Below are 21,568 nucleotides of genomic sequence, written 5' to 3'. Positions count from 1 at the left end.
GGCCTCGCTGGGCCTCGGTGCCGGCAGAAGCAGGCTGGGGGCACTGCTGGCTGCCATCCAGGTGCTGTGTTTTCTTTTGAGGCCCTCACACCTCCAGGAATGTAGCTGCTGGGGCCGACCAGGCAGATAATCCAAATATTCATCCAGGAGGCTGTGGCCGGGTTGGGCTCCCAAGTGCTTTGTGCAGAAGGGCGCTGAGAAGCCCAGGGTGCCCCAGTGGGGGCTGGCTCCTTGCTCCTTCACTCCGTCGCCCCCCGGCCCCCCACCAGCGCCCCACCTGTGTTCATCCCGTGGCTGTGGAGCGCCGTGTGCTGGAGCTGCGGCGATCTGGGGACCGGGAAGGGCAATGCATCCTGCGTGCTGGCACCGAGCCCACGTGGGCCTAGAGGCCAGGGCCAGTGTGAACCTCCTTCAAGGCCGGGGGCAGGTCTCCGAGGTGCACAGAGAAGGTAGGGTGTTTTAGGGGAGGCTCAGCCACAAAGGCTGCGGAGGCAGCAGTGGATGGCCTGTGTCTGGCACGTGGGTCCACGGGGCGAGTGAGGGCTTGTATGGGGTGGGCCCTCTGTGCCCGATGACGCTGGGGACACAGGCTCTGCCACAGCTGGCCCATCTTCTGTAAGGTGCCTGTAGGTCCAGGGAGGGGGGGGCGGTGAGGGAAGGTCGCCCACATGCCAGAGGGCCCCGAGGTGAAACAGGTGACCCTGTAGGGTGGGGACACCCTTTCCTTGCCAGGCTGGCTGTCCCCCCCCGCCCCACCCCTGTCCCTATCCATATTCCCCTCTCCCTGTCCACGTGAGTCAGAGGCTGCAGGTCTGTGCAGGGCTCCCCAGCTGCTCCCCACGAGGGTCACTGGCCCAGGTGGCCATGGGGCAGGGTGCCCGGGGGCCCAGCCACACCTGGGACTCAGGGCCCCATGGAAGGAGCTGGCAGTGGCTTTCTGGCATTCTCCAGCCGAGAGCAGGATCAAGTCTTTTGACAGGTCCCTGGGGGAGACTGGTCCCCCTGCCTTTTTTTTTTTTGGTCGACTTTATTTTTGAGCATGCAGTTTCCCTGTTTTGTTTTGTTTTGTGCATATTTGCAGATTTGTGTAATCATCACCCCATCTCATTACCCCACGAGGAAACTCTGTGCCCTGTAGCAACCTTCCCCACTCTCTCCTGCCTCAGCCCCTGGAGACCACGGATGTGCTTGTGTCTCCGTAGATTTCCCTATTCTGGACATTTCCTCGCAACGGAAACTTGTAGCGTGCGATCCTCTGTGACTGGCTGCTTCCGCGTAGCGCCCCGCGATGGAGGCTTTGTCGCAGCCTGTCAGCACCTTGCTCCTTTTCACTGTCGAGTGAGACTCCGGGGCGTGGATGTGTCACGTTTTGCTGATGCGACCATCAGCTGCTGGGCATCTGGGGCTGTTCCCGTGCTTTGCCTGCTGTGAATAGTGCTGCCCTGAACATTCCAGACAAGTGTGTGTGTGTGGACGTGTGGCTTCAGTTCTCCCGGGTACACGCTGGCCTCCCCGCCTCCGGCGCCAGCTCTGGAGCTACAGACCCAGTTCGAGCCCCACTGGGGCTGGCTGTTTGGTCTTGGCCTTCTCTCAGACCCATTCTCCCCATCTGTAAAATGGGGATGTAGAAAGATAACATCTGAGGGTTGCAAGCACTCGGTGCGCTGGGCGGCTCAGGTGGGTGCCGACCCTCCCAGCGCTGGGAGAGCTGTGTGTGGGGAGAGCCCTGGGAGTACCAGTCCCGGTGGCATTTACTCCTTAACACGTGCTACACGTCCAGCTCAGCTTCCTTCCCAGGACCCGCAGTGGCACGCTCATTGGCAGCCTGGTGAGGTCGGTCAGGGAAAGGCTGGATTGCACGGCCTGCCCTGGCCACTCCTGGCTCCCTTCCTGCCTTTGCTCCAGGAAGCAGCCCCCTGGAGCAGCAATCGTCCCCTGCCCTGCCTATAGAGCCGGCTGTTCAGGGAGCCCCAGGTACAGATAGGACTGGAGGCCAGAGGTCCCTGTGCCTCTTAAGGGCTGAACGTGTGTGGCTACTGCCCCCTGCTGGCCGATGTGGGGAGCGCAGCCTGCCGGGCACATGCTTGTGTTCTGCCTTCCACCCGCCTCCCCAGAGCCCTTGGATCCGTTTTTGATCTCTCCACACGACAGATCTGGCCTGGGCCCCAGAGACCAGGCAGCCTGGGCCACTAGACGGCACCCCAGGGCTCTGCACACACTCTGGGACACAGGGACCCTTCCATTGTCCAGATTAGGAAACCGAGGCACAGAGTGGGTTGGGCCCTGCCTCAGGTCACAGCCAGGAGAGCTTTGCCCAAGTCTGCTTTTCTGGCCCCAAGGTTACGGGACCCGGCCTCTGGGTGGAGCCAGGAGAAGGTCCAGGTGGGGTGGGCAGATGGGGAGAGTGCAGAGGGGCTGGCCCACAGCAGAAAGTTCTGGGCCCCGAGAGTCTCTGCACAGCGTTGCCTCGCTGGGCAGGATCCCAGGGTGATGGCCCCACGAGCCTGCTCACCAAGCCTGCCTGGTCACTGGGGTCGGTGACTGGGAAAGAAACCAGGACCCAGAGAAGGGACAGCTGTGCCGGGAACCCCAGCTCCCTGGCCTCCCCGGGGGCCTGGGACCCTTGGTGTTTTCTGTCTGGCTGTTGGTGTTTGCTGAGCCCCTTAGGCTCACTCCCAGTGTCTTCTGGTGTCTCTTGGCCTGGAGAGCTCCATCCTGAGTCCTCCTTGTCTGGGGGCCCTCCTCCTATGGGGCCTCCCTGCAGGCCGGGCCCTGCACCCTGCCCATACCAGTAATCCCTGTGGAGAAGAAGCTGGGGATGCCGGGCGCACCTGCAGCCTCTGACATCGGTGGGCCCGACATCTGGGGGCTGGACCCCCCTCCTCGCCCAGCCTCGGCCCCCGCACCCCAGGCTGTGCCGAGTTGGGCACCTGGTTGCCGTTTCAGGTGTCGGCCGACTGCGGTGGCATGCGGTGGCCGGGCAGGGCTGGAAGAGTGTCCCTGGGGGTGGGGGATGGGGTGAAGCCTGGTTTAGCCCACTCACCTGGTGTCGGCGGGGAGGGTGGCAGCTTTGGAGGCAGCCCCCCGCGGTTTGCTCCTTGCCAGTCCCTGCCATCTCTGAGCTGGACTCACTTCCTCCGGGAAACAGCAGGCCTTCCCCACGGGCTGTGAGGAGGAGCCCGCGGGACGGGGTGGGGGCCAGGTGCTGCCCCTCTGTCCTCCCTGCCTCCTCTCCCTCATCAGCCGGGCCCCGTTTCCTCCTGCCTGGGCCCTGGCCCACAGAAGCAGGGACTTCTGTCTGCTGCCGGCCGCACTCGTGGCCACCAGCTGGGAGCCCTTCTGGGCAAGCTGCGACAGCGTGATTCCCTCCCACAGGGCCCAGCCTGCCCGGTCCCCGAGCTGTCCTCGCCCCCCTCCGCCGGCTACAGCTCCGCGGGACAGAAGCCAGAGGCTGTCGTGCACGCGATGAAGGTGAGGGCCAGGCCCTGCCCACCCTCACCCAGTTCCTGCCCCCTCAGGAGCCCCCAGATCCCTGGTGCAGCGCAGGACCTGGGACCTTGGACGTCACACGTGCTCTGAGCCCATGGGCATCTGAGCAGCAGGGTGGGGGCTTTCGTCCTTGTGCAGGGGTTGGGGGGGGTCGGGGTGACCACAAACACCTTGGAAATGGAGGTGTCAGTTGGCTGGAGCAAGCGTGTCACCTGTCTGCCATCCCTGCAGCTGGGGAAACTGAGGCCCGGGTGCGGTAGGGGAAGAGCCGGCGCTCCCCCAAAGCCTGAGAGTCGGGGGCAGGGCTGCGGTAGCACTAAAGCCCCAGCACCCCAAGGCCCAGCCTCGTCTCCAGGCACACCTGCCTCTCTGCTCAGGGGTAGGTCCCGCTGAGGCTCTCACTGCTCCTGGGGGAGCTCGCTCACCCGGACCTCACATCCCCACCTGTGCGCGCACCCGTGGACGCCCCACGCGTGCACGGACACAGGCGCGCCGTCCCCCGGGTTTGGGGGCCGGTCTGCGTCTGCGCGGATACAGCGCACGCAGCAGTGACTGGACACGCCCACTCACCCCGTGTGTGAGCAGGTGCTGTCCTTGTCCCTCTAATCACGAGCTGGGGGCCCTGGCCTAGCACGAGGCCACCTGCCCGCGGGTAGCCCCGCCCAGCCTGTCCTCCCTGCTTCCAGGTGAGGCGTCCCCAGCTTGCCCCGCCTCTCGATGTGGGGGTGTGGCTTCTGCAGAGCCACTAGGGGGAGGGAAGAGGACCAAAAAGTGAGGATGAGGACCCGCCCCTCCGGTCTCTTCGTGCCCCAACCTCGGGACCCTGGCCTCACCTCCGGCCCCGGGGCCTGTTCCCGCAGGTCCTGGAAGTGCACGAGAACCTGGACCGGCGGCTCCAGGACGGCTGTGAGGAAGGCCTGAGCGAGAAGGAGAAGGCCATCGTCCGCGAGATGTGCAACGTGAGGCGCTTCCCCGGGGCGCGGCCTGGGCGTGGGAGCAGGGAGGGCCCCGGCCGTCCCCTGGTGGGAGGGGCCGGTGACCTGGAGGGGGAGGCACCCGGAGAGCCCGGGGCCTGTCCTCACCCCGCTGCCTAACCCACTTCTCCCCGAGAATGGGGTCCCTGACCTCTGGGGTCTGTCCATCCCCAGAGCACCCCCCAACCTCCCGGGACGGGTCGTGTTCACCCCACGTCCCATCCCTTGGGCCCCAGCCCCAGACCGCAGGTGTCTGGTGCCCCTGGTGGCTGCCGGTGGTGTTCAGACTGGACATGTGGGTGGGGCCCTCCGGGACTGGGGCTGCATTGGTTTCTGGAAGCTGGGCCGTTTCTCTGGTTGTCCAGGAGGTGGAACCTCACCCGTGACCCCACTGGCCAGTGTGTCATCCCTGGATCCTTACAGGACCCGGCAGGGGCTGGCCCGGGCCTCACGGGGCTGGGGCGGGGGGTGGTGTTCTGACCCCCACCCCTCCCATGCTGCCTCCTGTACCTCTGGGTCCCACTGGACAGCCGCAAGGCCACGCCTGCGCCCCGGCAGTGACGTGCTCAGGATGGCAGGCGTGGCCGTGAGGGGGGGGACGTGCAAAGATCTGGTCTGAGTGTCTCTGGGCCTCACACAGCCTCAGTTTCCCCTCCTGGCCCCGTGGCTCTGGGGACGTGGGTGGTTTGGAGGGGCAGTGAGGCGGTCTGTGCATACAGGCCAGGGGGTGGGCTCGGGGTGGGCTTTCCACTCACAGCTCGCCCCCGTCCGCAGGTGGTCTGGAGAAAACTGGGGGATGCGGCCAGCTCCAAGCCCTCCATCCGGCAACACCTGTCTGGGAACCAGTTCAAGGGACCCTTGTAGGGCTGCTCCCCCGTGGATGTGGACTAGCCCTGCGGGGTGTCCTGGGGAGCCGCAGGCCCCCGTCTTCTTTTTCTGTGGCGAATTGTACATAGGACGCTGCCCGCCGTGACCCGGCTGCCGTGGGTCCAGCACACGGACGGCCGGGCCCCCACCTCCCTCCTCACACACCAGCAAACCGGGAAGACGCGAGGCTGCCGGCCGTTCTGTGCAGCAGGGTGGCCTGGACAGCCTCGTCCCTGCGCTGGGGCCCCATTGGCGAGGGGCCGAAGGCCGGCCTTGGCGGAGGGGCGCCTCGTCAAGCCTTCCACCCACGCCAGACAGAGGCCCCCGGTGGCTGGACCTAACGCGGGGGGCCCCACTCCTCACCCATCTGCTGTGGCCTGAACGCCAGCCCGCTGAGCACTGGGTCCCGAGTCCCCGACCAGGAAGCTCCGTGTCTGTGGCTGGAGGCTCCGAGGCCCTTCGTCTGGCACCCCCCCTCATGCGCAGCTCCCTGCTGCACGCTGCTGCTCGGTTTCAGGGTTCAGGCCCCCAGCCCCACACACACACACACACAGTCCCCCAACCCCGCGCCGGGTCGTGCCCTCTCTGGGTCCCTCCTGCCTGGTGCCCGAGGCATCTGCACTCCTGTGCTTCACATGATGGGCCAGGGAGGTGGGAGGCCACGTGGAGAGTCTCTGGTTGAGCCCCCCGCCCCGCTCTCTCCAGATGGGTGGCGCTGGGCCGGGCTGGGCCTCTGGTATCCCCCAGAGCCTGGCCCCCAGCCAGAGTCACTGTCGACGGAGCTGCGCGGGCGGCCGAGGGGAGAGTTCTGCCCTCTGTAGAAGGAAGGAGCCTGACCTGGCTCTGGCTTTAATTTGCTGCGTGACCTTCAGCAAGTCAATCAGCTTCTCTGGGCCCCCGGTGGGAAAACGAGGTCTCAGGTTCTTTCGGCCGTGCTCACCACCCAAGGCCACCAGCTTTATTCAGCCGGTGCCCTCAGTCGCGGCCTGCGAGCCCATGGGGCCCGCCTGCCGCAGAGGCCGCTGCTGGCTGGGCTGGGCTGGGCTGGGCTGGGCTGGTCGGAGCCGGGGACCGAGCTGAGTTCTGCCTTGCTGCCTGCTCACAGGTGCTGTCCCCTCCCCTCTCTGAGCCTCAGTGTCCTCTGCCGGAGAAGGGACAGCATCGGGCCCTCCATGCAGGGCTCGACATCAGACAGAGCTTCAGTGTGAATGACCCCATGCCGGCCGTAGAGCGCGATACAGAAACGTGGAGGTTGGTGAGGAAAGCGAGGCCCAGAGGGTGAGCGAGCTGTGGCACGTTCCAGACGAGACCCCAGATGCTGGGAGGTGGGACAGGCCGCCGCGAATGCTGTCGGCACGGGCCCTGGTGTCCACTGGGCACCTGGCCGCCCACCCCTCACGTCGCCTTCACTCGGCGGCGGTGCTCAGCAGGGCGCCCGCCAGCACTTGAGCCCGGGAGGCCGTCTCTGCAGTAGGTGGGCCTCGTCCAGGCCCCCGTGAGGCACGGGGACAGGGCCAGTGGATGGGGAGGCCGCCCTGTTCCTGTCCCCAGCGGGGACTCTGCGTTGGCCTGTTGGTCATTGTGCCCTTGGGTCGTACGCTCTCAGGGGAAAGGCTCGCGGCCCTCGTTGTGCCCAGGGAGGGCTAAGTGGGTGCTGGTGACAGCCACAGGCATTTTCCTCTTGCCCTGGGGGGTTACAGGGAGCTCTGGGCTCCTCCTGGAGGGATCTTGCCTGTCACCAGGGGTTAGGTGTTTGGAGCTGGGGGGGGGATACCCTTGGTCATGGCACCGGGCAATCCCTGCCCTTGTGGGCAGTGAGCTGGGGGGCAGAGGCCCCTTCTGGATCTTGGGAGTCCAAAGAACCACGGAGCAGCCCGGGGGGAGGGGGGAGGGGTCCATTTTGGGTGGAAGCCACAGCTGGGAGCCCATTTTTCATGTTTGGATCAGGTTGGCTCGGCCACCACTGAAAATAAGCAATAAGTAAGGGCTCCCGGTAGCTGCACGTCTGCAGACCGACCCAGGGAAGAACCGCCTCGGAGGGGCCTCCCCCCCCCCCCCCCCCCACGTGCTGCCGTGGCATCCAGGGGTCAGGCGGAGCGGAGCGTTTCTGCCCGAGCCCTCCTGTGTGCCACGGAGGCCGTGGAAGCCAGGTGCGGGCATCTCCTTCCCACCGCTGCTCGCGGTCCTGAGCCAACAGTGCACGGGGATGGCTTTCAAGGACAGAACCGTGTCTGTGACAGTCACCTAATGTGATAAGCTGTTTAAAAGCCAGCAGCACCTCCGTCTGAGCCCACACCCTAGGTGGTGGGCAGGTTCAGTGGGAGCCCACAGGCTGGGGAGGGTCAGAGTAGCCTCAGCCCTGCCACCAACCCGGGGTGTGTCGGGTGACGTGGGGGGCCCCCTCCTCCCCTCCGGAGCCTTCGCTGTAGCAGCTCATGGTGGGGGTAGGGGTGTTGCTGAGCTCGGGTGGCCTTTCATAAAGGTCGCTTTACGTTTCACTCTGAGTCTACATCTTGAAGCCCAGTGTGGCATCTGTCCTGTGGCTTCAGTTCCCACTGTGATGGAGGTCACCCTTCCAGCCTCACCCCAGGTGGCCTCGCCCATCCTGGGAGCAGAATCTGCTGAGCACATTTTTTAGGGTGGCACATTTTTATCCAAAAGTTATTAGCTACACATCAGTGTTTAAAGAGAAAAAAGTGACCTTTCATTTTCTTTTTCTTGAAAACTTGAGAGGAAACAAAATACATACTACTGATTTTTTTTTTTTTTTTTTTTTTTTTTTAAAGAAACAAGCTGAGCGCATGACTGCAGAGCGGTAGAGGTGTATATTTTTCATACCGTGGGGGGAAGTATTTGTGCTGCTTTCTGGAATCGGGCTGGAACGTCTGGTTCCTGTCCCTGGGCCGTCAGCCATGCTCTATTTTCTGTAGTATGTGACCGCCGTGAGAAACCGGGCCAGCCCTTGGCCTGGCTCCAGGCGGAGCTGGGAGCTGGAGACCCCTGTGCCCGTTTCTACCTTCCACTGAACCACTTTGATTTGGAGAGAAAAAAGAAATAGAACTTTTGATAGTGTGGTAAAAACATTGATTTGAACTATTTTAGTAAAAGGAGTAACAGAAGATTGTGATAGTGTCTACTTTGCGCTAGATAAATAAAGGCTCTTTGCAAGCCTCCACGGTTGGTGCGCAGTGTTTGTTTCGGGTGGGGGCGGGGGTCGCCGCTGGAGGGCCACGGCCCCCGGGAGCACCTCAGGTGCTGGACGGCACTGACAGCCACTCGGATGGCCTCTGTCTAGTTTCAGGCCCGGGTGGGAGGAATCTCAGACCCAAGCCCTGGTGTGACCTAGGAACCAGAGCTCTGAGCAGGTGCACCCGACGGTCCTGAGCTGGTTCGGAACTCACCGGGGTCCTCCTACCAAAGCCAATGTGGGCACGGGGTGTGGGGGGCTGGCCCGCAAGGACAGACCCACAGCGGCGCTGCCCTGCGAGACGGCAGGGCCAGGACTGGGGGCTGCGAGACCAGCCAGCGCCAGGCCTCTCTGGGCCAGCGCTCCTCCGCTGCCTGCCCCTTGGCCCCCGGGGGCAGGAGAAGGGCCGCCTCTAGACTTCCCGGTCTGGGGCTGCGCAAGGCCTGGAGGCCCCACCTTCTGTGCGTAAGAAACAAAAGGATAGGTTCAGCACGGTTTTATTTGGATAACTGAAGGAGTCATGTCTGTAACCAAGATGGAATTCACAGTATGTTGTTACATTCACACTTAAAAAATATATCTCTATGTACAGGAATTTGCAAATTGATGTAAACATACGTTACTTTCCAAGTACAATTCTCCCCTTCTCTCTGGAGGAAAAAGAAAAAAGCCATCCATCAAGGCAACCCCTTCAAAATAAGTTTAATACAAAGCATGTAAATATCTCTCAATCAAAACAGTGGTTCATCTGACCTACTGGGTGCTGGGAGAGAACATCACGGAACAAAAGCGATGACAGACAGCTTGACTTCAGATGGAACTGGACTATTTAAAATTGAGTTTCCAGGAAAAATAGGCACTGATTTCTAGAAGGAACTTCACTCCTTACTGAAGCTATTTATTGAGCCAATATGGCTGGTTAATGTTTCACTAGTACCCGTGACCCGGTGCAGGATGCTCACACGACACCAGCCGACCACCCAGCGCAGTCAGATGGAGACTGGTGCTGCCCAGGCTACTCTCAAACTGCTGTCCCCATTCTCCAGATGTGAGGACCACCCCAACTGTATCTCATGGGCCCCGTCTGTTTCTTCCCATGCTGCAACTGTCTAGCATTACGTAAGGTACCCTGCTGCTTACCCACTTAAACTACTCTTCAAGTTGATTAGAAAAACTTGGCTTAAAAAAAACAAAGGGGGGAAGAAAAGGCATCGCGTTATCTCATCCAGGTGGCCCGCCCCAGTCCCCCCACGGGAGGCATGCCGGGTGGGGGGATGGGCGGGGGCACGGGTGGCTGTCCTCCAGGGGGAACAGCCGGAGGCGGGTAGCTAGCCGGTGGCAAGCCCAGGCCTGGAGGAGGGTGAGGGGGGACGGCGTGGGTGGGGGGCAGGCGTGGGGGTGGGGGTGGGAAATTGGGGTTGTAGGTGGGGGGAGGAGGAGGGTAGCCGGGAGTGGGGGGAGGAATGGCAGGTGGGGGGAAGGAGGCCGGGGGAGGGGGCACAGGCGGAGGGGGCGGGTTGGGGGGGTAGACGTGCGGGTGGTAGGGCAGGTGGGCTGGTGGGCCGTAGGCGGGGGGCAGGGCACCGTAGGAGGGGCCCTCGGTCTTCATCATGGACTGCAGGCTCTGGTAGCCCTCTCCGGACATGTAGGAGCTGGTGGTCGACATCCCGGTCATGTAGCTGGAGGGCGGTGGCGGCGGTGGCCGGTGTGGCAGCGGTGGCGGCTGGTGCACAGGGGCCGGGTGGGCCGGAGGAGGAATCTGCACTTTGGGGAGGTCACTGGCATCCACAGGGCCTGGAGGCTCAGCCTCGCCTAAGGGAGCCGAGATGGGAGGCTTCCGGTCTGCAGGGGAGAGACAAGTTACTGCCCGGCCCCGGGCTCCCAGGGTGGCCCGTGCAGGGACGCATCCGGGGACCCCCTCAGGGTGGGGAAGGCCTGAGCCAGGGTCTCCCGCGGCAGTTCCCACGGCCACCCTAACCACCCCGATTTCTGGCCTCCAGTACAGCCCTGGCGGGGCTGCTGCCCTGTCCCCAGGGCCATCTTCACAGAGGAACAGGGAGCAGCCGTCACTGTGGCAGTCGGCACCCGACGCCGTCCGCTTGTGCCATATCTGTCACAGAGGTCCCCGCCCCGGCACGGCTGGGTCTCCCTCCCTCGGTCCTCGGCACACCAGCCAAGGAGGTGCCTGTAGTGCACGAAGCCCCGTCTGCCTCCGGCTGTGTGCCCGTCCTGCCAGCACAGCCCCGAGTGGGGGCCCCTTCTTCCTGCCTGTCTCTGCCTCCAGAGACTGCGAGGCCAGGGCCACGTCACCTCACTGTCTGCAGCACGGGCATCGAGCACGAAGCCTGAGAGGTGGTCAAGTGAACGAGGCAATGTTTAAAAAAATAACAAGCGTCTGATATTCCCCATGTAGCCACCAAAGTAGCAATTCTGCTTCTAGCTGACAGAAGAAAACCGAGATGGGACCCCACCGCGTCCTCTCAGAAAGCACCCTGCCGTGGTGCCTTCCGGCCATGGCCCTCCACTCCCTTCACCCACGGTCTCGTCTCACCCGTTTTCACCTGCCACCCCCCAACCCCCGCATTCCTGGTCACACACCTGGAAGAGAACACCGGACACCCCACCAGGGGAGGCCCATCACTGACAAGTGGGTCTCTTCCTAAGGCAACCCAGAGTCCAGGGCCAATCACAGGAGTCGAGATCTCTGGGTCCAGAGAACACAAAAAAGTGAAGGCCGCGAAGGGGGCCTCCAGTCTCCTGGCCCCCTGCCCCGCGTGCTCCCTGGAGCTCCCGCCAGCCCTGACTGCGGACACGGACGTGCCGAGTGCCCAGGGGGGCGCCGGCGGCTGCGGTTCCCTCACTGCTTTCTCCAAGTGAACGAGAGCACAATCTCGGCTCGGCCAGGACATCCTCAGCAAGAGCCACGTCCCCGGGGCTGGGCCTGAGCTAAGCGGCGTGCCCGCCCAAATCCGAAGCCAGACGTGCCTGTAGAGAAATCTGCTTGCGCTCCAGGGTGGGGCCGGGGCCCCGCTGGTGCCAGAAGCTGACCGGAAGACGCAGAGCATGAACCTGAGGCCTGTGGACCCAAGTGCCGGCCGCCTCGGATCGCCCCGTACGCCGGCCACGGCCGCCCGGGCCCACGAACGTGCTCTCCCATCCCCGAGACCTCGCTTCCTGTGACCCACAGCTCTGCCGCCTCCCCACGTCCCCAGCGCATCCGCCTGTCCTCTGTGACCGCACCCGGAACACGCGGTCTCTCCAGGCGCCTGCGCTACTCTTCTTCCCTGCCGACACCCACCACCACCAGCTGCCCTCTGAGACACCTGGTGACCTAGGTGGCTCGCCACGTCCCGCGCCTCACGGCAACTGTGGTTCTAGTTGCTCTCCCCCCCCCCCCCCCCCGAACCGGACTCCCGCTCCTCCTCCGAGCCTTCCGCCTACCTGCCTCCCATCTGCCACAGGCCCCTACGAAGTGGGGACGGGACCCTGCCGGAGTGAGCTCCTGCAGCCCGGCCCACCCTTCCCTCCCGGCTGCAGAGTCAGTTCCCACCACCCGCCACCCCTGCCCTCACCCTCCCTGCCCGCGGCCCACCGTGGGAGCTCCTCCGCAGAGTGCGGCTCTCTCCCTGCCCTGGGCAAACCCGGGACACCAACCCTGTCCTCAGCTGCACCCCCGGGCACAGGAAGGGAGGCCCTTCGCTGGCGGAGAGACGTAACATGAACACTGAATGACCCATGGCAGGTATTTTTCAGCAAGCTTCATACTGAACCAGGGACTGAGAGATTTGTCCCACAGCAGAAAATGGTGCCCCGGTTTCCCCAAAGCTCGTAAAGTGCTGGGACTGGCCACACGTAGAAAGAAATGCCATCGGCAGCACCCCTACCACAGACACGCGGGCGCGAGGGGCCCAAGGGCACGGCAGGCACTGGCAAGCGGAGAGTGCAGCCCAGTGAGAGCGCGGACCCCGCCGCGGAGCACCCAGCCCCCCTTGACTCATACACACAACTGCTGCCCTCCCTCATTTCCTGCTTTGTCTTCCGGACCGCTGCCCCAGGGAGATAATGCTAAGGAATAATGCCCCAAGGAATAATGCTATATTCCTTACAACACTTCTCCAGTTTTAAGTGGTGCCAAGGAAGCTTCCCAGTTCACCGTGTGCCTGTCGAAAACGTGCCAGGCTTTAATTTATTCTCTGCTGGGCTCTGAGCTACTGCTTATCTTCAAAACGTACGGAGAGGCTACCCTGCCACCAGGAGGCAGGCGTGTGAGGGACAGGGGGCTCAGATCTACGGCAATCCCGCTGGGTCGATGTTCGTACATCAGCAGGCTTTGCTTTCCTAAAACTGATCCTACGTTGTTTAGCCTGCGGAGTCCGGCAGCTCTGCACGTGGGAGGTCAGAGAATATCCAGATATACTTAAAATTTACGACTTCCTCAAAATGTCTGCTTTGTGAAAAGCATAATTTTTGAAAGATCCTTGGGCATCACCTTCTTTTTAAATTTTGGCTAGCAAGTTTCCCCTCCACAAACTCGTCCCCAGGCCTTCCCAAGTGTGCCCTTCAAGAAAGCCAAGCCAAAAGCTGGCACTCGCAAGCTGCTTTCAGCGGACACTTACCTGGAGGTGGGTGGGCCGGAGGCAGTGGAGGGTGAGTGGTCTCGATCTTGGGGATTTTAGGTGGCGGTGGTTCTAAAGAGGAAAAGTGGATGGAAAAGCGACTCAGACCTCTCCCTGCGAATCAAGAGACCATGGAAGGAAAAGAGAGGCGGAGGAAAATGTGCTGCTCAGGAGCGTCTTTGGGGAAAAAGAACGGATATATGGGAAAAGCTTCAGGAACCTGAGGGGGCCTCAACTAAACCAGGTGCTAGTCCTTCTGCAGGAACCGAACAGGCCACACACCGCCCCGTACCCCCAAAGAACACAGCCCGCTGGCCCTTTACAGCCCTTTCCACATCCACCCAGCTTCCTTGCCGACCGTCCCAGACAAGCCTTCCAAAGACACGAGAGCCGGGCATGGGCGCCCCCACTCGTCCACAGAATGTTCGGACACCCAGCCCCGAGGGCTCACGGGACAAGCTGCCACCTTCGTATTCTTAGGCACATTTTAAGTTTATTTTCTCCCTTATGAATATTTACTCCCTCTGGCAGCACATCGGCAACAGGACATGAACGGACTTCAGGACAGATCAAGGGGCTGACAAGCCAGGAGCAAACCGAACAGGACACTTGGGGCGGGGCACACAGCCTGCCCCTCAGGGTCCGGCGGCTGTGGGTAACCAGCATCCACCCTGATGGTGCTAAGTAGCCACGACAGGCTACAGCAAGCCCAGTGTCTTGTGTTTCACGAGAGCAGGGAGGGTGCACACATGATCGGAAAAGAACCCCCATCTCTGCGGTTGCTTGCGTGGCTTGACTCCTCCTTCCAGAAACTCACTTGATTCTGGCTTATACTCAGCTCTGATTTAATCCTACTTTAGTGTTGCTGAACTTTTCCTGGTTTCCTGTCCCAAACAGGCCGAATTCACGGTCCAGGGATGGGTCTCTCTGTATTCTCTTCCTGGAAGACCAAGTCCCCTCTTTCTAGGTGGATGAACTGTCCACATGTGCCTCCAGCCGCTCTCTCCCCACTAAAGCCCTGGACCTGACTTTCAAGCTCCCTTCCCAGACCCAGCAGCCACAGCTCACGTGACTCCTTCCCGGCCCGCGACCGCTGTCACACTCTCACCTCGGACACCCACCTACGGCCCACCCCACTGCCCAGATGAAGCCGGTCTAGGTCAGTGCTGCCCACAGACAGAAGAGCTATATGTATGATTTTAACTTTTCTGGTAGTCACCTTCAAAAGAGATGAACTCAATGTGATACATAAAAAGTTTGACCATTTCAATGTGTAATTAACATAAAAATTTATCAATGAGATTTTTTACATTCTTTTCTCTTAGTAATGCTTGGAAATCTGGTATGTATTCTGCACTGAGGACACATGACGATTTGGGTTGGCTGCACTTTCAGTGAGTGCTCGAAAGCCCCCTGTAGCTAGTGGCACTTAGCACACAGCCAGGTCAAGGTCCCACCTGCAGGCTGTCTGCACCCTCCCTCTCTGGGCCTGAGGCCACCACTCCCCTTCACTGCCTCTCACCCAGATGCTTGTAAGCTCCTCCCCGTTCGCAACCCTCTGTGTCCCATTACTGCTGCCAGGGCACTTCTAAAATGAACTCAGATTCTACCATTCTCCTGCTCACAGATCTTCAGTGGCTCCCACTGCCTATGCAAACACCCACATTCCGGCAGGTCGACTCTGTCTGGTTCCAACCACACGTTTGGTCCCAGCAGAAGCTTCTTTTCACCGCTTCACAGCTAGTAGTCCAGTAAGAGCCCTCTCCACCTGCCCAGCTCCTCTGCCCCCTTCCACCTACAGGCCGAAACCCTGGGTGGGGCTCCGGGCGCTCAGACTCAAGTCCTCCTCCAAGGTCGCCACTGGCTCCTTTCTGCCATGTACGGATGTAATAGGCCTAGCACACCAGTTCAGCTCAACTGTATACCCACAGGGTGAGAGGCACAGCCCCACACTTAGGTCTCACACTTACTTTTTGCTGCCCAGTTGGAGCAGAAAAAAAATATTCACATGTACTGAACCCATCATTTCCCCCAAAGACCCTAAGAAAATGCAGCTTTGTTGCAACTGGAAGGTCTCACAATCGTTCAATAAATCATTCACTGAGTTCCTACCCTGGAACTTAGCCACAGAGAAACAGAAATGAGTAAACACGGTTTTATCTTCAAAGAGTTCAGTACATCGAAGCCCACAACACAGGGACAAAATGCTTCTAAGTTTCTGTTCTGTGATCTTCCAGATTTTTAATTTAATTTTAGAGAGAAAGAACAGGAGCAGGAGAGGGAGAGGGAGGGAGGGGGGAGGGGGGAGAGGGAGGGGGAAGGGAGAGGGTGGGGGAAGGGAGAGGGTGGGAGAGGGGAGAGGGGGAGGGAGGGGGAGGGAGGGGGAGGGAGGGACAGACAGAGAAAATCTCAAACAGGCTCCACGTGGGGCTTCATCCCATGACCCTGAGATCATGACCTGAGCCGAAATCAAGAGTCACACGCTTAACTGAGTCACCTAGGCCCCCCCAGTCTCTCAGATTTTATTCACACTTTACATTTGTTTCCAATAAAGAAACAAATTAACCAACTTTGGGCTCTACAAAAAAAAAAAAAACCCAAACAAAACCCAAACAGTGTTTGGAGGAGTCCGGCCCACATCAGCGAGAGGGGTCAGGATATATGGTGGTTCTCTGGACAACAGCACTGCCCATCACTGCCACCCTGTCTGCCCACCACCCTCTGCTACTTGGGGTTTAGGGTGGCAATTCTCCCTACAGTCTACTGTGGTGGGCCTAACTAAACCTCTAGAAAGGAACATTGCCGTAACCCTTGTCCTATGTTCGTGATCACATTTGTGTATGTGCTAGTGAGTACACTTTCACCGCCGCTCATGTTTTTTGGTAACCGTTGTCAGAATATGATCTAAAAATACACACTCAGGGCACTTTCTCTGGCAGGCAGGGTCAAGTTTTTGCCGGGATATAAGGTTAAATTCTAAGACCAAGCTAGATCTTGTGGAAACAGTGTTGACCAAGAATTTAAAGTTTTGATACAAAGTTAAAAAAAAAAAAACAAAAAAACCCTTAGAACAGGAACTTACCTGCGGCTTTGTTCTCTTCTTTGGGAGAAACAACCTGTTACAAAAGAAAATATGTAATCGTTAACCAAGACCCCGGGGTGCAGTGAGAAAAACGGATTATCCAGGAACTAATGGAGTCTGGGCGACAAGACACAGCTCCTAGCTCAGGGCATACTGGGAACCTAACAGACCATCTCTGCCCCCTCCTCTTTCCCTGTCCCAGGTCAGACATGAGGACCACTGTGGATTTTCAGTAGTGGGTCCTTGATGACACTAAGTTTCAGGCCCTCTGACACGGTGGCCTGCATTCAATGAGCGGTGTTGGCCAACACGCGTTTATCCCACATGGGTTTCCTCCACCGGCCAGCTTGTTGCCGTGGGGAGAAACTCACAAACATCCCGCGTCACTCAAAGCACCAAACACAAAAAAGCCAGAGAGGCCGGAGACTTGGGCAGCGGCGGCTGGAGGAGGAGGACGGAGCCCTCCCAGCTCTCGGGGCCCTCCTCCTGTGACCACGGTAGTTCTGAGGCTCTCCGCGGACGCTTGTCCGACGGCGAGGCCAGGTGTCCCCCTGCTCGGCATCCCATATGAGCCCTCAGACGAGGGACTGTGCCTCCCCCCCTCCGGAGAGGTGGCCCACTCACCACAGCCCGCTTTGCTGGGCGGGGAGGACTAGGCTGCGGGGACGGCTTCTTGGGCTGCGGGGCCGGCTGCGGCGGGGGCTGCGGCGCTGGCGGCTGCGAGTCCTTCTGCTGCGGCTGGGGCGGGTCGGAGCCTTGAGACGGCTGGGGCGGTGGCACCTGTGGCACTTGTGGTGTGGACTGGAGAGACGGGGGCTGCTGCAGCTGGTGGGGCGTGTGATGAGGCATCTGTTGTTTTCCTTGTGAGTAAAGATCCAGGATCTGGTGGCAGATGTCTGAACGACAGGCAACAATTACATTTATCACAAATTGATACTTTAAGTAAAACGTGCCTAGGAAAAGACCAGCCCCACTCCCTTTCAGCTATGATTCCCCTACAGGGACCAGTGAACAGAGATCGAATGTGCAATTTACCCAAACTCTGTCGCGCACGGCTTGCTCAGAGCGGACACTATTAGAGAGCTGGATTAAAGATGCTTCTGAAGAATGGTTTACGTTTATGTGTGCGGGAAAGTCCATTCTCGGGACTCCAGGTTTACAGGGAAGAGTGACCTGAAGTTGGAACACTCTTGGGAAAGCCCAGCATGCCAGCAGTACCTTCCAGAACGTCCACAGGGACATCCTGCACAAACTGCTCCCACCATCGCCTGTACATGGGTTTGGAGGTCCATTCCTGTATTTCAAATTTGCACAAACGTCCTGCGAGATACATCACTGCCACTGCTATGATCTCTGGTTCCCACTGCAGTGACAAGGTCGTGCAGAGACTAGTTCAACGAGAAAAAGGGGTGACGTGACTTGGAGCAAAGCTATGTTACCCAATGCATGGAGATCAGATGCCACATCTAAATGTCAGTTTGCTTAACATTCCCTAAATGACCAGATAAGGAATTAGAAATAAAAGAAGCAAATTTTAAGTCTGCCAAGGCACCAAAATAAGTTTACTTTAACCACAGTTACTAATCTGTTCCTTGGTTTAGAATCAGAACGACAGCACATTCAAAAATTGGTTATGTCATGATACACAAATGAACGTAGCTCATGTTCTTCAAACTGCTGAAATCTGAGCCACTGTACTGTTTTCAAGTGACAGCAGCTCCACACACAGGCCTTCTGTCCCCACGCTACACGTCATTAGGTCCCGGGTTCTAAGTACAGCAAGGCTCTAGGACCATTACAAGGAAGTATGTTTGTGCAGAACCAAATGGGTTCTAAGGATTTAGCTGTCAAAATTGTCCAGCGTATTGTTTTGGACTATGTTTCAAACTGGAGATGCCCTTTAACTTCTTACACTGAGACACGGCCAGGCATCCCTCTGCCGGGAAGCAGACTTCCTGGACGTCAGCCCCATCTCTGCCATTAGCTGGTTCTCGAGCTGGGTGAGTCAGAGTCCGAGATACAAAATACAGAGTCTGGATTCAATGACCCATTAAGTCCCTGCCTAGTTTTAAAACTATAATTAGATCAACATTTGAACACACGCACCTGTCATTTACAAATGTCCAGGCCATTTGAACCAACTTTTGAATTTTATTTTTATCACCTAGAAATGGGAAGAAAAAAGCCAATTAGAAGTGACAATAATAATAAAAGAGTGCAGAAAAATCACTTATTTCAAGCCCACACTGTGTGCTCTGCACCATCCCAACACACGCAAAGAGCCACCGCCTGGGAACCGAGGGCAAACGGGTGGGTCTGAGTCCCACCTGTGTTCTCTTCCCACAAGACCTGTGCTCAACCACCGTCCATGGGAAGCCTGCTCCAAGGCGGATTCTACCAGGCTGTTAAAAAAATGCTGACTCAGGGTGCCTGGGTGGCTCAGTCATTCAAGGATCTGACTCTGATTTTGGCTTAGGTCATGATTTTGGGGTCACGGGATCGAGCCCCACGATGGGCTCCACACTGAGCGTGGAACCTCTCTCCCTCTACCTCCTCTCCCTAGCTCACGCGTGTGTGTTCTCTCTCGCTCTCAAAAAGAAAAGAAAAGAAAAGAAAAATCTGACTCATTTTCCTGCCTCCTATCACTTGCCGACTTGGTGGTAGAATCTGTCTAAACCTGACGGGAAGTGGTAGTCACAGCTGCAATACTGGACCATCTGGGCACGTGATGCGCTGGGCACGCTCACACGCTGAACCCTTTCTTCTGTTCTCCTCTTTTGAGAAGCGTAATCCGAAGGCCATCAAATCATTACAAAGACTTGCTTTCCAACGAAAAGTCCTGTAAAAAAAACCTTGCCTCCTTACCTTTGAGTTGTTTTGCATACTTGAGGAGGAACTGGTATGGATGTTCTACCTGTAAATCAAACTTTATGGTCTGGAGCAGGATTCTCTCCAGAACCATCACTTCTTCCTAAAAATAAAATAACAAACGTCAGAAAATGATTTCAACCACAGGTCTGAAGCCCCGTTAGATAGTGGGCTTTCCCATTTACTCTCTTCAAGCTCTCTTCCTCCTCTCCTCTGCCCCGCCTAGGTTTTCACTTTGTTCAGAGGCGAGGAGGAACTCTGAAAAGAACTAAAAGGGGGGGAGACGAACCAATCCGATTGAGTTTTTAGAAACAGTGGAAACAAAATACACATTCTTAGAAACGTAAGTAGGCTCCACACCCGGTGTGGGGGCTCGAACTTACAACCCCGAGATCAAGAGCTGCAGGCTCCCCTGAGCCGGCCCGGCACCCCAGATACGTCATTTACTCTCGATACATGAGCCACCCCTTTACAAAACGGACCTTTGCTTTATAGATAATTTATCTAACTGTAGCTTCTTTCCAGACCTCCATCAACAAAGCCACAATCCTTCGGGAATTTCCACTGAAAACGTCAAGCAAATAAGCAAGGACGATGATGGCAGATTCAAACTCTGTACCTGCTCGACAGGCATATCCATATAAAGCACGTGTGTGAATCTATCATCTGCCTGAAATAAGCTGTCCCACCGTCATCTACAGCGTAAACCCTCATTTCCTGTCACTAAACCACATTCTGACCTATCCACACACACCAGCTTTCCCGTTCACTCATCTGATTGTCTATTTCTGTCCCAGGATCCAAGGGATGAACAGCTGGGAGAGCAGTTCAATCACGAGTCCTCTTGTTCTTGTTTTCCTACGTCTCCCCCCCCCCCCCCCGCCTCGTTTTTGTTTTTAAGTGTAATTTCCATTTTACTTTGTTTCCACGGGACACTTTTTCTTCAGTCTCAAGGACTCTGCTCCTTACGTGGGCTTTTCGTGGAGCCTGAGGGGCAGCACCTGCAGGTCGACGTGGGGCGCTGGCCCTTGAGGACATGGTCCTTCCAGGCTCCACACGAACGGAGCCTGCCTGCCTGGCCTTGACCGGCACAACTCAAGTAGGAAAGTAGCTTCACATACAGCACGGGAAGCACACGAGCATCGAAATCACTCGCTGTGGAAATGTCCCTGATGGTGGCGCCTCTACTGTGCTTCCAGTCGTGAACTTCTTGATGGCCTTGTCCTCGGGCACACGACAGGTGCAGCTGGCATAGCGAGGAAGCTGCCCATGGTCATGGCGCTTTCTGGCACATTGTTCCTTCTGCTGCTGCTCATTTTGGAAGCGATGTCCCGCGGGAGACCCCCATGCCTCATTTTAGTACCCTTTTTCTTAGCACCAGTCCAGAAGAAAAGGAAGCTACTGATGTTCTGACTGGGGACTCACAGTCAGAGGACAATTTAGGGAAAATGGGGATTTCTTAACTACACCGACTTTTCCAATCAAACGTGTATTTATTCACTGAAATCTTCTCATTCCCTTCACAGCAGTTTTCAATTCCTTCCCCAACCTGCCATGGTTTCCACAGTTTTTTTTTTACCAGGCCTAATCCTGGACATTTTATTTTACTGCTGCTGTTGTACATGGACTCTCCCCTGTCACTGTGCTCTCAAACCAGTCAACGCCCATAGACAGGCAATTTTTTTTTTTTTAATTTTTTTTTCAACGTTTTTCTTTATTTTTGGGACAGAGAGAGACAGAGCATGAACGGGGGAGGGGCAGAGAGAGAGGGAGACACAGAATCGGAAACAGGCTCCAGGCTCCGAGCCATCAGCCCAGAGCCTGACGCGGGGCTCGAACTCACGGACCGTGAGATCGTGACCTGGCTGAAGTCGGACGCTTAACCGACTGCGCCACCCAGGCGCCCTGACAGGCAATTTTTTAAAAAGTTTTTTTTTTTTTTAATGTTTACTATCGAGAGAGAGAGAGCGAGAGCGAGAGCGAGAGAGAGAGAGAGAGAGAGAGAGAGGGAGAGAGAGAGAGAATGAGCAGGAAGAGGCAGAGAGAAGGGGACAGAAAATCCCAAGCAGGCTCTGCACTGACAGCCCGATGCGGGGCTCGAACTCACCAAGTGTGAGATCGTGACCTAAGCCCAAGTCGGACACTGAACCACGGAGACACCCAGGCGCCCCTACAGACAGGTGCTTCTGCACAGCCTGGCTGCACAGCACTTTCAGACAGCGTGCACCGTGGCCAGGGCGGTCTGTGCCGGCAGAGGAGCAGAGGGTCACTCGTTCGCACAGGGAGGGCTTGCCACGGGGCTCAGATCCCACCAACAGGCGCACGAGCCCATCAATCCCAGAAAGAGCAGACCGGGGGGCGGGGGGGGGGGGGCTGGCTTTTGCGCTGACGTATGGCCTCCCCTCAGACAACGCAGACCATTCTCTCACGGTTAGTTATTCCAAACGGTGTGGCGGGACTAAGGTTCGTCTACCCTAGCGCTGCA

At 58.2% G+C, this 21,568-nt stretch overlaps 2 protein-coding genes across 2 annotated transcripts in view; one reads left to right on the top strand and one right to left on the bottom strand.

The window, feature by feature from the left end:
• The window catches only part of CCDC85C (coiled-coil domain containing 85C), a gene marked incomplete at its 5' end in the record, with an annotated part of 78,391 nt that extends 69,886 nt beyond the window's left edge, over positions 1 to 8,505 (top strand). Inside the window, 3 exons of the mRNA XM_040478442.1 lie at positions 3,376 to 3,471; positions 4,350 to 4,448; positions 5,238 to 8,505. Of these exons, the coding sequence (XP_040334376.1) occupies positions 3,376 to 3,471; positions 4,350 to 4,448; positions 5,238 to 5,327 (285 nt within the window). The remainder of the gene's footprint in view (positions 1 to 3,375; positions 3,472 to 4,349; positions 4,449 to 5,237) is intronic.
• Positions 8,506 to 8,998: 493 nt separating this feature from the next.
• Positions 8,999 to 21,568, bottom strand: part of CCNK (cyclin K) — a 30,185-nt gene continuing 17,615 nt past the window's right edge. The window contains exons 5-11 of the mRNA XM_040478204.1: positions 19,081 to 19,186; positions 18,322 to 18,379; positions 17,434 to 17,603; positions 16,840 to 17,111; positions 16,216 to 16,249; positions 13,134 to 13,205; positions 8,999 to 10,359 (exon numbers count right to left, since the gene is read on the bottom strand). Coding sequence (XP_040334138.1) covers positions 9,734 to 10,359; positions 13,134 to 13,205; positions 16,216 to 16,249; positions 16,840 to 17,111; positions 17,434 to 17,603; positions 18,322 to 18,379; positions 19,081 to 19,186 — 1,338 coding nt within the window. The 3' untranslated portion in view covers positions 8,999 to 9,733. The remainder of the gene's footprint in view (positions 10,360 to 13,133; positions 13,206 to 16,215; positions 16,250 to 16,839; positions 17,112 to 17,433; positions 17,604 to 18,321; positions 18,380 to 19,080; positions 19,187 to 21,568) is intronic.

This window comes from Herpailurus yagouaroundi, unplaced genomic scaffold, assembly GCF_014898765.1.
Source record: "Herpailurus yagouaroundi ecotype Mexico unplaced genomic scaffold, PumYag 141, whole genome shotgun sequence".
In the NCBI taxonomy this organism is placed as follows: domain Eukaryota; kingdom Metazoa; phylum Chordata; class Mammalia; order Carnivora; family Felidae; genus Herpailurus; species Herpailurus yagouaroundi.
This window is presented reverse-complemented; position numbering and strand designations above follow the sequence as displayed.